The sequence below is a fragment of the Polypterus senegalus genome, chromosome 12, assembly GCF_016835505.1.
Source record: "Polypterus senegalus isolate Bchr_013 chromosome 12, ASM1683550v1, whole genome shotgun sequence".
Taxonomy (NCBI): Eukaryota; Metazoa; Chordata; class Cladistia; order Polypteriformes; family Polypteridae; genus Polypterus; species Polypterus senegalus.
The window spans coordinates 55,991,359-56,008,020 of record NC_053165.1 but is presented as its reverse complement, the minus strand read 5'-3'; the positions used below and the strand labels follow the sequence as shown (position 1 = coordinate 56,008,020).

At 36.0% G+C, this 16,662-nt stretch overlaps 1 protein-coding gene across 4 annotated transcripts in view; it reads right to left on the bottom strand.

Moving 5' to 3' along the window:
• Positions 1-249: 249 nt before the first annotated feature.
• ankle2 (ankyrin repeat and LEM domain containing 2) overlaps positions 250-16,662 on the bottom strand; it is a 33,107-nt gene continuing 16,694 nt past the window's right edge. For all 4 annotated transcript variants that reach the window (XM_039771467.1, XM_039771468.1, XM_039771466.1 and 1 more), the window contains 7 exons: positions 16,395-16,461; positions 15,889-16,070; positions 15,494-15,600; positions 14,861-15,048; positions 12,035-12,887; positions 5,179-5,310; positions 250-742 (listed from right to left, as the gene is read on the bottom strand). In XM_039771467.1, the coding sequence (XP_039627401.1) occupies positions 499-742; positions 5,179-5,310; positions 12,035-12,887; positions 14,861-15,048; positions 15,494-15,600; positions 15,889-16,070; positions 16,395-16,461 (1,773 nt within the window). In that variant the 3' untranslated portion in view covers positions 250-498. The remainder of the gene's footprint in view (positions 743-5,178; positions 5,311-12,034; positions 12,888-14,860; positions 15,049-15,493; positions 15,601-15,888; positions 16,071-16,394; positions 16,462-16,662) is intronic.

Sequence of the window (16,662 nt, the reverse complement as noted above, 5' to 3'; positions counted from 1 at the left end):
CAATAGTGGGTAACCACACTACACCTTCCAATCTTCAGCCCAATGTTAATGCTTGCTCACATCCCCAGAAGTCTGGGTCATACCCGGATGTTGAAATAGGACATGTCTGAAACCTATGGGTGGGTTTGAACCTTAATGTAAAGCCCTTATGGCGACTATACCTGTACATGAGGACAGTTTCCTGCTAAAATAATGAATATGAAACATTTTATTCATAGAGAAATCAAAAATACACAACAGCAATATTTTATTGAAATATGTCAACAATTATTTATGAAATACATTTTTTGTTGGCATTTGACTTACAGTACAATCCCACTGTGTGTAAAATGACATGAACAGGGAAAGACAAAAACCAAAGTTCACTGTTAAAATATTTAAATGAAAAAAAAAACAAAAACAAAACACTGCTGTGCATATTTTCTAAATGGTTGAACTGTTACTTAAACAGTAATGTCCAAATGTGCATTAAACCTCAGTTTTCCTTTTCCAACTTGCTCATATCATCTGGTAACTTGGCACTGGCTCACTGAAATGTTTCAGTCTCAGCAGCTGAATGTGGCTTGCATGTGCTGGGCTGTACAGTCCTGGACTTGCCCCCAGGTCAGCCCCTGTAACGGGAGAGGACATGTACATTCCGGGGCTGTACCTGCTTGGAGAAAAAAGGCCGCTCCTGCATGATGAGCCGGTATTAATTGGCTGAGGTGTACACCTTCTCTTGAGCACGGCTGGGCTTGGCCAACTGGAAAAGAACAAGGAAGAGCTATGAAAGGGTAAAGAAAAAGCAGTTCTCATCAGTTTTGGAATTCTATCATTAGTCATCTTAAAGGAACATGCTGGGAATTCTGATACCAAATGTTAGGAATGCCTTTCAACCAACAGAACTTATTACAGAAATTATACAACCTGGAATTAAAATACATGTTATTTTTTAATACTGAGCTGTAGATTCCTCAACACTATCTTGAAATGATACATTACAGAACTAATTCTCTCCAGAGCTGTTTTGATTCACATTGTGCTTCACAATTGGTTATCAAAGCTTTAAAATAAAGTGAAAAATGTCACATAAGTCAACACAATTCAGAAGTCGGAAAGGGATACGAAGTATCACTGGAAGGTACAGCTGCCACCAACATTCAAAATCATAACAGAACATGGTGGGTAGAAATGTTAATTGTCTCCTTGTAAGAAAATATTTAATAAATCACAATAGTGACATGTAAATTTGAAGAAGTAACTTTAGGGTTACAAATTATTTCAGAATAAAACCCCACAAGAGAAAACTTATTTTCTAACAAGACAGGTGAAAAAAAGAAAAGCAGTTAAAAAAAAAAGAAAAAAGGCTTAAAACTAAAGCATGGGTACTGGTTCACCTAATGTGAAATGTTGGCAAAACTAAATAGTTATTTGCTACTGAGGTTCAAGCTCATTTGCACTGTTTAGCAGACGTTCTACATATGTGTTTGGGAAAATTAAAACTTGCCACAACCAACATTAAGCCCAGGAACATTAGCTTCCCAGCAGAAGCCTACCCTATACAGGAGTACCATTATTCTAGGCCCCACTCTCCATTTAGCCTAATCTGCAGGTCTTTGGTAATATGCAAGTAAACTAAACCAATGAAAGATGTGAACACCCTAGAAGGACCATTACCACATGTAGGATGCTGAACCCATGAAGGATTAATGCTAACTGCTATGCTGCTAACAAATTCATCATCTGCTTTTTAGTTTTTTTATAACTAGATTATAATGATTTGGGAGGGAATTACATGGTTTGATTTTTCCTAAATACAAGTCTCTTCATTAAAAGATGGAACAAACAATTGAATACATCCTTAAGAAGACATGATCTGTTTAATGTGTGCATATTTGTGGATGTTTGCTGATGTCAGAAGTGCTTTCATCGTCTCAGTAAAATTTGCTATTCATTTTACAAGCATACATACGTGAGAAATTGTATTTTGCTTATTTCAAAAAGCATGTCAAGGTTCTTTGTGAAAGTAAGACTTCATCAACGTTCTCCCCCAACATAAAAGGTTAAAAAGTGTTAATGTTGACTTTCGCTGATGTATTCACAGCATTCATAAACGGTACAGATCTCTTCACATTTCCGGCATTCAGGCCAGAAGGCGACAAAGATCCCTCACTCAACTTACATTTAAATTGCTATTCCTTGAGGGGTGTCCTGTTGATTGTTTTATTACCAGCACTGCAGAAGGTAAAGCTGATAATTATTTAACCGAGTGATCATACACCCCACACTACACTCTTCTCCCTACAATATGCATCAGTATCCATACATAGAACCTCTACTGATAATACTGATGCTGAAACTCTTCAATGCAAACACATTTATTAGGTTATTCTTCAAGCGTAAATAGCCTCAGTTTGAAAAGCTGCACCCCTTGATCGATACCCTCAATGATCGTAACAAATTGACCATTACATACAAAGAACATGGCTAAACAATTCCACAACACACAAAACTTGGCCTGCATTCACTGTCCCCAGGAATGTCAATAAGGTCAGTTTTTACGGAGGATACATACATTTAATTACTGTTATACATTGTTCACAATTTGCCTCTTAAAATACTGGATTCTATGTTTATCTATATTTCTTCTTTGTCTTCTCAGCCTGAAAAAATTGCCACTGCATAGTCTACTCCAAGTATGGATCTGTAACTACAATTGTCATTGTTTCAGTTTAAAAAAAAAAAAAAAAAACTTCAGAGGTTTTGCTTTCAAATGGTAATACTTTTGTGTCAGTATGCTGCCTTTATTGCTTGAGAGTTACAGATAAGAAAACTGACACTTGAATGGGGTGAATGCTTATCAAAGTGATGTACACGTTATTTGGCCTTATTTTTTAAATGCCTAGTTCCTCTGCTTTCCAAAGAGCCGAGGTTTGTCTTTCCTAATGCATATTGACTTGCCTCTGTAACCGCTGGGGTTGCTTAATAAGACAATTTAATTGTCAATTTATGGTTATTCGCAGCTCACCAGCAAGGTTTCATACTACAGTGGCTGACAGCTCTTTCTCTAATAAGGTAACTGAAATCATCTGCTCTCAAAAGAACCCCCATATTACTGTGGAAGGCTTTGGTCACTTTTTGTGCAGATAAGAAGCTTTCCCAAGCTGCCTTGCCAACTGTGAATTTTAATAGCGGAGTTTTTTCATGTGCATCAAATAAACCTTCATATATTACACACCCTTATAAATACAAAATGCTTTACTCAAACAGAATTGTAATTGCAGAAATGCTTATATAGGAAGATAACTACAAAACTGAAAAAGAAAACTTGGGCTATCTATGGGTGTTCTAACTCTTTATGGTAAATCAAATCATTTAGCTCAGCTCATGAGCCAAAAACTGATCTGCCGGCTTTTTTCATCCTGGACACGTACTGTTTTTAAGCTTATATAAAATTTTACATTCATGACTTATGATTGTTCTTCTGATGCTGGTCATGTTATTACAATGCATTCAAATGTTAATTTTTTGTTGCAATGGTTACTCATCTCATTTTCTAGCCTACTATCTCTTTATTCTTCTCCCTGCTCTTTTGTGTTCATTTTCAGTAGCTGCCAATATGAGCAATTAGTGTCAGTCTCGTGACAAATGGGAGTCTGGGACAAATGCAAATTTAGATATGCCATAGGATAACTAGTCTAATAAACAGGTACACTCTCTTTAAGCAGTTGTAATATGTGCAAATCAAAATAGAAAATTTTGTAAGGGCTAAAAAAAAAAGAAAGAGTAAAGATTGATTAACAGACAGGCTGACAGACTCATCTATGGCAAACACACTCCTGTTCGTATAACAATAATAATGTTAATGAAATAATACCAATTATATGCAAATACATATTTCAGTTCAATAAAAGCAATGATTAATTTATTCATTCATTAATCCCTTAAAAATATCTCCTACCATATAATTATCAGATGAGAGTGGATAACAACTTTGTTGTCAGTGAAGTTTATACTTTTTCTTTAAGTCAACATGTATATCATTATCTTTATAAACCATCAATTTAACAATTACGGTAACACAGCTTGCAGTGCACATTTACAGGTAGTAGCACAAAAAGGTTCATTTCACTTGTTTAAATGTTAAATTTAAACATGTTCATATCAAAACATCATACATTTAATCTTTCTCTTTTCATTCACATTTTCTTCTATACTTAAACACACCAGCAATAATCGTTAAAATATGCAGCAGTACTTGGTCGTCTTTGCTGCCTACATGTCGAATTCTTAAAGCAAAAGTGAAACATCTGCCCCATCTATCCTTCCTTAAATCTTAACCTGTCTTTAACTTTCATTTGGCCCTGAGGTTCACTGAGCACACTACATTAACAAATAATAAACTCCAATAAGTTGTGTATGCCCCAAGTGCTAAAATTTAAAAATAAGGAATCTTCCATTTGTGTTCAAGTTCCTCAACATTTTGTTAATGCTTGATTATGTCAGCTATTTAAAAAACATACAAGCCTACTTCATGTAAAAATCTGGAGTGACTGATGAAATTCCAGCTGACATCAAATGTGAGACAACTAGACAGATTGTAGAAACAGATGCACATGCTAATTTTTAAAGATCACTTGGCAATTTGCTACCCTGAAATAGATTAAGCGCCTTTGAGAATGGCTTTCACAAATATGTGAGATCAAGTAACAAAAACAATGTGTTCTTAATGTTAATCGTCTTCTTAGAAATCCAAAATCTTTTAACAGATAATTGAATTATCTAATTGGTATTGATAATGAAATGATGCATTAATTTATATGACAGTAATCAACTAAGGAGCCAAAAAAAGAGATTCAAGCACAGCAGCAGTAGAACAGACATTTTGAGATGCAAATTCCATAACTGATGACAATTCACAGGTACTTTTACTCACAAAATCATCAAGAGAAAACACAGGGTAGATGAGCCGGGGTGTTCAAAGGTGGTTATTATAAGGACAGAGTTAAGATTTCAAACTCTGAGGAATAAAATATGTTAACCATTAATCATGACCCTAATGTATGTTTATTTTGTAGTAAGTATGGAATTATTTTTTTTATCATTCAAGTCAAACTCTAGAAAAGGACATTTTTAAATTCTGGAGACAATGATTTTAGGATTGTTCCCAGTTTATCAAACATTTAGCTTTGATCTTACCTTTGCATGTCAGAAGTAGTATACGACAGAACTGTGTTTTTCCATTTGTGCAATGATGGGTATTTCTGTATATCAATCTCTACTTCTGCTAAGGCTAAAAGAACATCATTGTCCAGTTTGGTTGGACTATCACTATAAAAAGGAAAAGAATAAAATATATAGATTTTTGGTTATAATCTTTCACCACGTTATTTTACACAAAACTAAATTAATAAAGAAAAAACTCAAGGGTGCAGTCCTTCAGGTGGAAAACAGTGCAGTCTCATCTTAGGTATTTTATAAAGTGTTAAAGGAATACACCACCCAAAAATGGTAAGACCCGCTTCTTCCTCTCATTCACTGGTCAATAGTCCCGTCTTCAATTCAGAAATACAGAATTATGGAAATATGGCCTGCTGCTTATGATGAATGCTGTCTTACCCAGAAGTAACTGTTAATAATATTTTAACAAAAAAATCCATGCTTTGTGCACATTTTGAACATACAACTAGATTACAGACATGTGGATTATGCCACAGAAGTAATGCAGGAATCTCTCCTTTTTTAATGGATATTTTTCACATCGTTTACACAAATCTGTTATATCCAACTTTTTTCTCTACATTCAACATAAAAATAATTTTTATGGCCATCACTACAAACTACATGGGGTAAATAAAAAAATATCAGTTTTGAATTCTCCATGGAACACTTAGACAGCATTCTACCACCCACTCCTAAATCTGCTCCCCTTAAAAAATAAAATAAATAAAAAAAGGGAGGTTTGATAATAGCATCAGCCCTGGGTGGGAAGGGCTGAATAGAACATTTAGGTTTATACAAAATGTTCTTTTCTACTATTAATATATTCTAAGCAAAACCTAGTCAAAACACTCTACATGTAAACTACTTAACATATTGGAGAAAACATTTGATACCTACTAAGGCATGTTAAGTTTAGTATTTTAAAGCATTTACTTCAACAAAAAGACAAAAAATATTCCCCACTTAACTTTTAAGACACTGTCAGAATAGCTCCTGAATATCTTTATTTTCTTAATCTGTGATCACATCTCTCTAGCCATTTCTTGTTTTGAATCAATTTCCTGTTTTGTGAACAGGTCAAAAGCAAGCCAGACGGACAAAGAAATGGAAAAATCCACACCTACATTGGAATCAATTCATATGACCGGCATCAAAGACATTGATCCACTAGGCTTTTGTACCCGGTGATGGACAATATGGCTTTCCAGAAGCAGCGCAAAACACAAATTCATTATGAGATCATCACATATATTTCCACTGCTTGCTGTTAGTCAGCCGCCCCAAACTCATGGCTTTCACTTTCCAGCCAGCACAGTACAGCTAGTTGTATTTGATGATCAGCTTGCACCTCTTACAGTATTTAAGAAAATATGTAAACAAAGCAACACTGTAAATACATGTGTATGAAAATAACTAAATATGAATTCTTAACATAATGATCAATTACAGTTACCATATTCTGCAATGCTGGTGAAAATAAAAATATACTTTATTTCTCTACGCAGACACTGGAGGCAAAAAAAACTATGCAACCACTTGCACATACCTTGTGTGTTATAATTTATTTTGCATTGACACAACATGGCATAAGAAGCAAAACAAGAAAGAACCCCATGCACGCAAGTAACACAACGACAAATGTATAATCTTAAGACCACATCATGAAAATCTGCCTGTGTTGAATAAAAATACTGAACACCAACAATTACCCTCTGTACCCATGTTGAATGAAAATGTATATAATCTTAAAAAAGAAAACTAAATATATCCATCATCCAACCCGCAATATCCTAACTACAGGGTCATGGGGGTCTGCTGGAGCCAATCCCAGCCAACACAGGGCACAAGGCAGGAAACAAACACCGAGCAGGGCCCCAGCCTACCACAGGGCACACACACACACCCATAAACCAAGCACACACTACGGACAATGTAGAATCGCCAATGCACTTAACCTGCATGTCTTTGGACTGTGGGAGGAAACCGGGATACCCGGAGGAAACCCAGGCAGACACGAGGAGAACATGCAAACTCCACGCAGGGAGGACTTGGGAAGCGAACACGGGTCTCCTAATTGCGAGGCAGCAGTGCTACAACTGTGCCACCCAAAATACATCCATTTCTTAATTTTGATATACAAGGGGTAACCCAATTAATCAGTACCACAGGCCTAAGATGAAGTATCAACTTTTCTGCTACACACATGCCTAACGTCTTGTTAACAGTTGATCGACATGTTTTTCTGACATTTATCTCTACCATTGCAATGTTGACTTTGGTGATATTTTTTCTATAAAGCATCAAGGCAATGAGGACTGTGTTTTTGAAATTAAGAGAAACATTAATAGAATTTTCTCTTTGAAGAGTGGTATGTGAATCAGCAACATTACACTGAACTGCTGAGGCATCTGTGAGAAAGCATTGGGGTTGGGGAACACCTGGAAAACTGCCTTTTGCAACATGACGGCACACCATGCTGTCATTGTCAGAGTTTGAGACCAAAACAGTGTGTGTGTTGCTTTCTACCTCCCATATTGACCAAATCTCAAACCCTGTGACTTTTATATGTTCCCAAATTAATAGAGACAGAAAAGAAGATGATTTAGTATCATGTTAAAAATGCAGGAAAAAAAAAAAATCACAGGAGATTCTAGACCCAGCAAGAAATGATAAGTACAGAAAATGTTTCTAGGAATGGGAGAAGCACTAGGACAAGTGCAATGTATCTTAAGGGGAGTACCTGTATTTTAATCAGTGATTAAAAAGGATTTGTATTATATATATATATATATATATATATATATATATATATATATATATATATATATTAAACAATTGTAGGAACCCCCCCAACCCCACCATTGCACATGAAGATTTGTTTCAAAAACCGCTTTTATACAATTCAATTTAAATCATTGATCATAATCAATTGTTGGCCTGCCACAGGGAATGTAAAATGTTTAATCTCCATTGCTTCCTGGGTGTTCCCCAGTATTTTCTTTCATTGGACACATGGTAGCAAGACTCTCAAAACAACTCATTATGCAGTAACTTTTCTAAGCGGTAAACCTGGACTGTAAAGCTCCTCACTCAATTACAGAGAGGGTATCTAAGTCACCTACAAAGTAGCACCACTCTGTGGAATTACAGTATACCCAGGATCTCTTTTGCTTATTAATGCCGAAGACCATAGTTGAGACTAAGCATTTATACTGACCAGTAAATCAAGAGAGTTTATTCAAGGACTTGATGAATTCTTTTGAGCACTACTGTCTAGACAACAGCACACACTTCAATGCATCAACGTCAAAGGCAGACAGCAAGCCACTCTAGCAGCAAAAAACTGTGACATTAACTTTAGGGGGCTTTATTTTCATCATGGCTGTATTACACTTGTCTATGAAAGACCAGGTTAGAAATACTGTACAATACCTCAAATATCTGTGAATGTGCAAAGAGCTGCTTTATTGTCCTAAAACCAAGATCGAATCAGCATTAAGCAATTTAAACCCAATATTCAAATATCAACGACACTCTGACTTTTGTCAACTTAGGTCAGAATTTCTTGCAAATCGGACAGTCGGCAGCCATTGGCATGGATCCAGATCACTCAGATGGTGTCCCCTTTGAGAATGGGGAATCCACCAAGTGTAGCTGTCCAGAAGTATATTCTTTTATCCTTTCGCCAATATCTCCAAGTCATTCTCCACGGCCACAGCAAATGTTTCACATACAAAGGACTAGGTTTCCTTTCTCTGCCCTCTATTAAAAAGACATCTTTACCAAGCATTGCATCCACACAGCCTATGGCACTACCACCCCTCTCACGATCTCTTTGTCCCACTTCTGTCTGGCAGAAGGTGTTGTAGCATCTGAACCAGTTCTGCCGGGTTCTGCAACAGCATCTACACCTTGGCTGTCCGATCTCTGAACTCCGAGCTGTACCCACCACCCTCAGATCTGCTCCTAGTAGTTTATTTACTGTGTATTTGTTACTACTGATGTTTTTATTTTTAGATCTTATTTACTTATTACTACCTAATTTAATGTATTACTATATATATTTTTATTTATGGATCTATATATAATATAGTATAGTATGTTTTTTATTTGTCTCTCACTTGTCCCAGGTTTATATGTTGCACCATGGACCTTGGGATCCTACTGTGTATGGACAATATAACAATACAGCCACATGACTTGACTAGACTTGCTGGCTCACAGCTAATTGTGAAAACCGTTCAATTGGCACCAGAAATTCAGCTAAGTTTGGGTCCTGTTTTGTTTTCATTATGTTTACTCAGAAGAAAAAACATACTTGAAAACTATACTGAGCCATAGTGTGTGGATGGAGCTTACTGACAATGTTTAATGTGTCTTGAAAGTTTAGTATATAATGAAGTACTGCATATAGGCAAATATAAAAAGTCATAGCATTAAACTCTACACTCCATAGCATAAAACAGTGGCAAAAGAAAATAAGGCAGTATAAGGGGTAGTACACATATCACTCTCTCTTATGTTTGATGTAATCAATGTTTCAAATCCAAGAGAGGTCTTTCTTGCAATGAAACAGCACTTGGAGGCAGTCTTAGTCTCATTCTACTTCTCAGTATTTGTGGTAAAAATGGGGTGACATCATGTAAAAATATTACTGCTTAACTCAACATCAACCTTCTACATTAAAGTCCATGAACTTGCTTTTGGGTTGCCACCAAGACAGGCACTGGACCTTTTTCAGCTCAAGTTACTTGTAGTTGCCTCCTCTACTGGTGTGTAGAACAGGATCCATTCAGATTCAGTCCCCAGTACATGCAACTCCCCATTTTTTATAACTATATTTAATATCTCGGCAAGTCTGTCTTAGCTATTTTTTCACCAAAGAAGGGAGCCTCAGCACAGCATCCTGAATGTACTGAAAATTGTGGCTTTTTCGCAGCCTTCCTAACTTTTCAGTTTCTGCAACTATACATTTTTAAACAAATTGCTTCAGGGAATTTTATGGTTTTAGTTTCATTTGAATACAAATAGCTACTTTGATATTTATCCCATACTCATACTTGTTCCCTAATGATTAGCATATGCATGCATGGGTCATGGTCTTTAAATCAAAGTGTCTAATCAAGTTGCAGAATTAACACTTTTTTTGCAGGCCACAGCTCAGGTTGGGGTTTAACTGTTGCAGGTAAGGTTCTTAAAAATGAACACTTCACTCAAGAAAGCCAAATATAATGAATGTACAGCTTTTATAAAGCAGCTCAGCTGAGGTTGTTCTTTTGTCCACTTTACAACACCCACTGAGGTTTATTTTCTCTATAGTGCAAAAAACACTAGAATCCTCCAATTGGCAGATTGTCTTGAGTTACTTGGACATGACTGTATTTGATGGCCTACTATTAGAAACAGGGCCTCATAGCCTTTGATAACATGGGAAAAATATAAGATATGCAGCTAAGACCTCAGACAGACAAATACATAGAAAAATAATAACACCTCCAGAAATAATTTCCGAATAACAGAAGTATCACACGCTTCAGTAAAAAAATGTATGCAAGTACAAATATATAAGTGCCACACAGACACTGCATTGCTCAGGAAGGAGGCACAAATTAATTCCCAGGAGTGAACAAATTTTGTTGTCAAAGGTTCAACTAAACCCCAAAACAGCAAAGGAATGGGTGAATGAGTTGGAGGCATCAGGTATCAAAGTATCTACATCTACCATTAAGAGAGTCATTCAACACCATGCCCAAAACTCAGAGACTGCTATAAAACCAAATATGGCCTAATGTTTGCAGGTAATCACCAGGACAAAAAACTGGCCTTTTGGAGGATTGCTGTGTTGTTAGGTGAAACAAAATTGAACTGGTTGGCCATAATGATCACCACTAAGTTCAGAGGAGGAAGGGTGAGGCTTTTAAGCCAAAGAACGCTATCCCAGCTGTGAAGCTTGGGGGTGGCAGCATCACTTTTGCAGGGGTGCTTTGCTGGGAAAGGGAGTGGGGCTCATTCGAAAATAAATGGCATAATGATGAAGATGGATTATCTAGAAGTTCTGAAGCAACAGATTAAGACATCAGCCAGAAACTTTAAACTTGGGTCATAAATTGTCTTCCAGAAGGACAGTGATGCAAAGCATACCTCCAAAGTTGCCTTTAAGCCATTCAGTTACAACAAGATAAAAGTTTTGGAGTTGCCACCAAAAAACCCTGACCTGAATCCCATTTAAAAAAAAAAGGTTGTGGCCATACTGCAAATCTATGTCTAAGCAATGAGGCCCACAAACTTAACGGATTTACTTTTGTCAGGAGGAATAGGCAAAAATTCCCACCAAATACTGTGACAGGCATTTGATTCAAGTTAAGCAATGAAAAGAGCAACATATACCAAGTGTTTGTGAACTTCTGACCCACTGAAAATCTGATATGGTAAATAAAGGCTGAAATAAATCTCTCAGTTAGCTATTTCTTTAACATTACCACTCATGGAAATAAAGTTGATACCCTAATTGATTTAACATAGGAGATGAGCAGTCACATGATGTGTATTGTAGTGAATAATTGAGTTTGAAAGTCTTTAGCTTCATTGGATGTAAACATTTAACCTGACATCTGTGTTTTCTGTTCTGAAAAGAAATCTGACTGTCAGTCAGTCAGTCATTTTCCAACCTGCTATATCCTAACACAGGGTCATGGGGGTCTGCTGGAGCCAGTCCCAGCCAACACAGGGCACAAAGCAGGAACAAATCCTCGGGCAGGGCCCCACCCACCACAGGAAATCTGACAGTGACATGTGAATTTCTTACTGAATAGGACACAATAGGAAAACTTACCCATGAATGAAAAGGCCTTTCTTTTTAATTGTTGGAGGAGTTCTCAACAGAAACTCCTCCTGAGAGTTTTCAAGTGATTTATAAGAGGAGCTGCTAGACCCGGAACTGTTTAAATCTTTTCCCCCTTGATCCCAAGACAAAGGTCTGGGTCCATCTAGCTCTGAGGTCAAAGAACTCCGTGTCCTCCCATTGGGCACCTCAAGGTCCTCTTCTGCAGTAAGCCATTCCTCAGAGCTTGTGCTGGACTTATCTTCTGCTTCCATTTCATTCTCCATGGGTTCACAATTTTTCCAGAAGCTACTACTCTTCAGATTGACTTTTGCAAACACGCTCTCCTCTTTTTCAGAAAATCCTAAGTGACTCATCTCACTAATAACCTCAGATGAGCCAATACCTTTAATCTCATGACTTTTTATACCACCGTTTACATTTTCTGACAGATTCTGTTCATGTTCAGTACATTCCTCTAAGGTCATTCTCTCAAATTCCACCATTAAGTTGGATATTGGTGACAAACTGCTGTCAGATGGATTTCTAGAAGGCCGTTCACCATTTTGTATCCGCTCATTGTCCACAGGGGAACAGAAACCATTTTTGTTTGAGGAAATCATCTCTTTTTCTAGCTGGTTTTTTTCATGTTCAGCTGCAGCTTCTATAAGATCGGCACTGTGGTTAACAGGAAGAATATGGCATTCCAAACCTCCTGTTGCCCCAAAGCAGTCTTTTGCGCATACTGATGAAATGTTTGTTAAGGCAGCATTCTGTCGGTTTTTGATTTCTTCGAGACTCATGTCATCAGTCTCTTCCAAAAATGCACCAACTGATATAGAGTTGCTGGATTTTTTTGGCCTGCCTGTGGAATGAATAAGACAACAATATAATGCATAATATAAATCCACTCAAGTCTCATACGAACTTCTATATTATATATTCAGAAGTATAGTTTACCTACTCAAAATTACACCTGTAATTCCATGTTAAAAGTTAGTAACCGATTGGACTTCTAATGTGCTTTCAGTTTAAAAATTTGTAATGACATTTTCATCATTCTAAAATTAAACTTAAGGTATCTTGTATTCTACAGAAATATTAGGGAAAAAAACTGTTCATTTTATACATTTCAAAGCACATTATGTCTGCAATTTGCATTTTTGACTAGTCAAAATGATAAGTATCTAAAATGTAAATTTAGACACATCAAAACATAAATATGACTAGTGAAAGAAAAGCATTCAATGTTTCAATGGCTTGAAGGAGGCTGAAACATCCTATCTATTCTAAGGAAAAGGCATCAATAGTTAAAAGTTCAAGCATCATCAGACATGACTACAGTTTACAATTATACATGCAGTCACTAAAAGAGAGTTGTGGCATTAGCAGTCATAATTTAATGTGAAACATAACAATATATTTAAACATCCTGCATCTAGTTGATGCTTAACTGCTTATAACTTTTCTTGCCAGGGCTCAAAAGCTAGATTACAGTGTTGCCAACACAGCATAAACTTCTTTAAGGACAAAAATGTATAAGCACCTAGATAAAAAAAATATAAGTATTCAAAAGAGACAAACTGTTATGGGATTACAGGTGAACGTGCAGGCAACAAGAAAAGAGAAAGCCTTTGGATACAACAGTTTAGGTGTTAAAGTCTGTTTGTCAAAGAATAATATTCAGAGCCACAATGTCATATTAAAACAAAGGCACCAACATCACACAGCTTAGAAAACGAGCTGAGACAGATTGCAAGTTTCAGGCTTTTTCCTAAAAATCTTTGTTATTGTTCACTTTTGTTCTGCAAATTTTTCCATACCATCCCCAAGTGATCAGAATTCCGTAAAAGACCTATGGTAGCAACAACAGTACATGAAAAATGAAAAGCTTGGAGTAGCCCACTACAATCCAATAGTCTTGAAGTGTGGAGACATAAAAAGACCAGTTAAGAAATGAAATTGTTTTGTCAGACGCCAGAGTCACATACACTAGAACAGCTGAAAGTACACATAACTTCTGTTTGCTGAAACAATTTAAAATGTAGGCAAATATATATAAATGTAACATGTAATGTAAACAAGATAAGAATTTGTATTCTTTTAGCTTTAGTGATTAGGGATACCACAGTGCAAGTACATTTCTGTGATACATATAAGAGTTTATAATGTCTTATACAACAATTGCCTTACTGCGATTGGCTACAACATTAATTATAGCTGTGGAGGGTCAATAGTTACACTAGGAACGTATTTATACACCTCACATCTACATAGCAGATTGCTCATTTTGGGCACTAAAGAGACTTTACACCAAGTAGGGCTGCGTTGGTTAAGTGAACATCACAGTGTTATAAGTGACTTTCTATTTTACACAACTTATTTTTAAATCAAGTGGGGTTTTGTCTCCAATTTGATGCAACTGTCACTACCTCCCTACAGTCCAATACATAAAGTTTTTTTATCGCCAGTTTGCTTTACATTTTCTGGGGTCTAGGATTTTCCTTCTTGATGATTAACAAGCACACTACACAAAAAAAAATATAAAAATATAAAGTTGGCTATTAAATGTAATTAGACACCTACTTATTTTTTTCCAAAAGCTCTAAACTCCTATCTTAATGATGGATGCAAAAATTTTATAGCCCATTTTTAAAAGAAAAAAAAAAAAATACTTTTGTGATTGCCTTGTGCCACTGAAAGAGAATAATGGAGATTCTAAATTAAGATCACCTGTAGTACACTTAAAATATGTAAAACTGTACTAAAGCACACGTGGCACCACTAACAGGTCTTTGGAGAATAAGAAAAACGTATGTGTACAAAAAGGATTCTTACCCAGCAGGCTCTTGAACCTATTGCTGGTTTCATTTTCTCCCATTTCTTGCTTAATGGGTTCACTTGTATCTTTTTTGCTTAAATATTCCTCCATCTTTTGAAGGCCTTCAGAAGAAGCCAGGTCAATAAAGCAGTCAAGAAATTCCCAGAATTCAGCCCAAGGTAGACCTCTTTCATGGGCCAAGTCTCTGTAAATAAAAAAGAAAATAAAAATTTTACATGTATGTACTAATGAAGAGAAAAAAAAAAACTGCCTTGTTAGCACCAACATCTGATAATGAAAATTATATTTTTTAATTTATACATTTTTTTAGGTTAGGGCTCTTGCAAGTCAAACATCACACCCTTCAACAGGAGGAGTGAGAGTTCACATGTCAACAAAAGATATAGTGCTTAACAGAGTATAAAACAGACAGAAGAATTGTGTGTTTTTCTTAAAGCCAAGTCGTCGTTAATTTAAATACAAGAATGTAGGCGATTTTTGATGGCATTGAAAAGTCTAAAATGACTTGGCTTTTAAGGAAATATTTAATAGTCCAGCTATTACTATGAAATAATAATAAATATAGCAGAGTAAGTGTCTGCCTACAAAATGTATTTCACTTCAACACTCTTTTCTTCCCAATAACTTGCCTTCCGACTCTTTCCACACCTCTCTCATGATCAGACTTCATCACATGGTGAAAGTGACCTGCACGGTCACGAGGAGGAGTTTTCCATATTTTTCTAAACTCATCTGCCTGGGAGGGAAACAAAGAAGAAGGAAAAAAAAAACAAATAAGATGGATTAGTTGTCCAAAATACTGTTACATCTCCCTTTAATTAAAACGGTATAAAATAAAAGAGCTTTTTAAATGCAACAAAACAAGAAAAATCTTAAACAATATTATCATAAGAGAGCTACTTCTGATTTTGACAAATAACATAAAACCAACAGCAAACAGTAGACAAAAAGATTGCCATTGTTGGAGATTCTGTTAAATAAATTTGACAGGCAATGTAGATGGACGCAAATTAAACTGTGTCACCTTTGATGGGCTGAGGGGACCTGCAAATGCTCTCACTGCCATAACAGGGTCCTTTGGACTGCCCATATTTCTAGGGGAGAACGGACTGAATGCAGTCTCCTGTGGGTCAGGCGACCAAGGAGTGCCAATAACAGCTGGTGAAGAGTTGTCAGTAGCTCGCAGCAAAGGTACATAGCAGCGATCTGTATAGGATAGTTTCATAAAAAGAATAATACATTTTTTTTTATTTGAATCCATAGCCTTGAACACACACACACACACACACACACACTCATACATACATACTGTACATACATACATACCCATTTTCAGGACTTTAACATACAAAATAAATCAGTTTCATTTGCATAAATTAGAAAAAAAGAAATCAATAAATGTACATGTTCAGATATATTTGGTTTCCTTTGTACTTGTACATGATCTATAATTAAATTTTATCTAACCATTTATTATTTAAATAAAATCAAGTGTTGTTCTAAGAAAATTCTATGTAAATATTCAGTTACCTTCTAAATAATCTCTGATCCTCCTTTTTAGCTCTTCAGATTTATTTTTACTTCTTTCACAGATGACCTGTAAAACAGAATAAAAATAGTTATTGAATTGTTAAAACAAGAAGCTGCTGTCACCTCCCCACATAAACCTCTTTATTCTAATGTGGTTTTTTTTTCAAATTAATGTAAAAATGATGTTAATATGTCTGCAATATCAATTTTGGGTTAGTGCAAGAAATGAATATATAACTAAAAGACTTTCCAACAGTGTCACATTTCC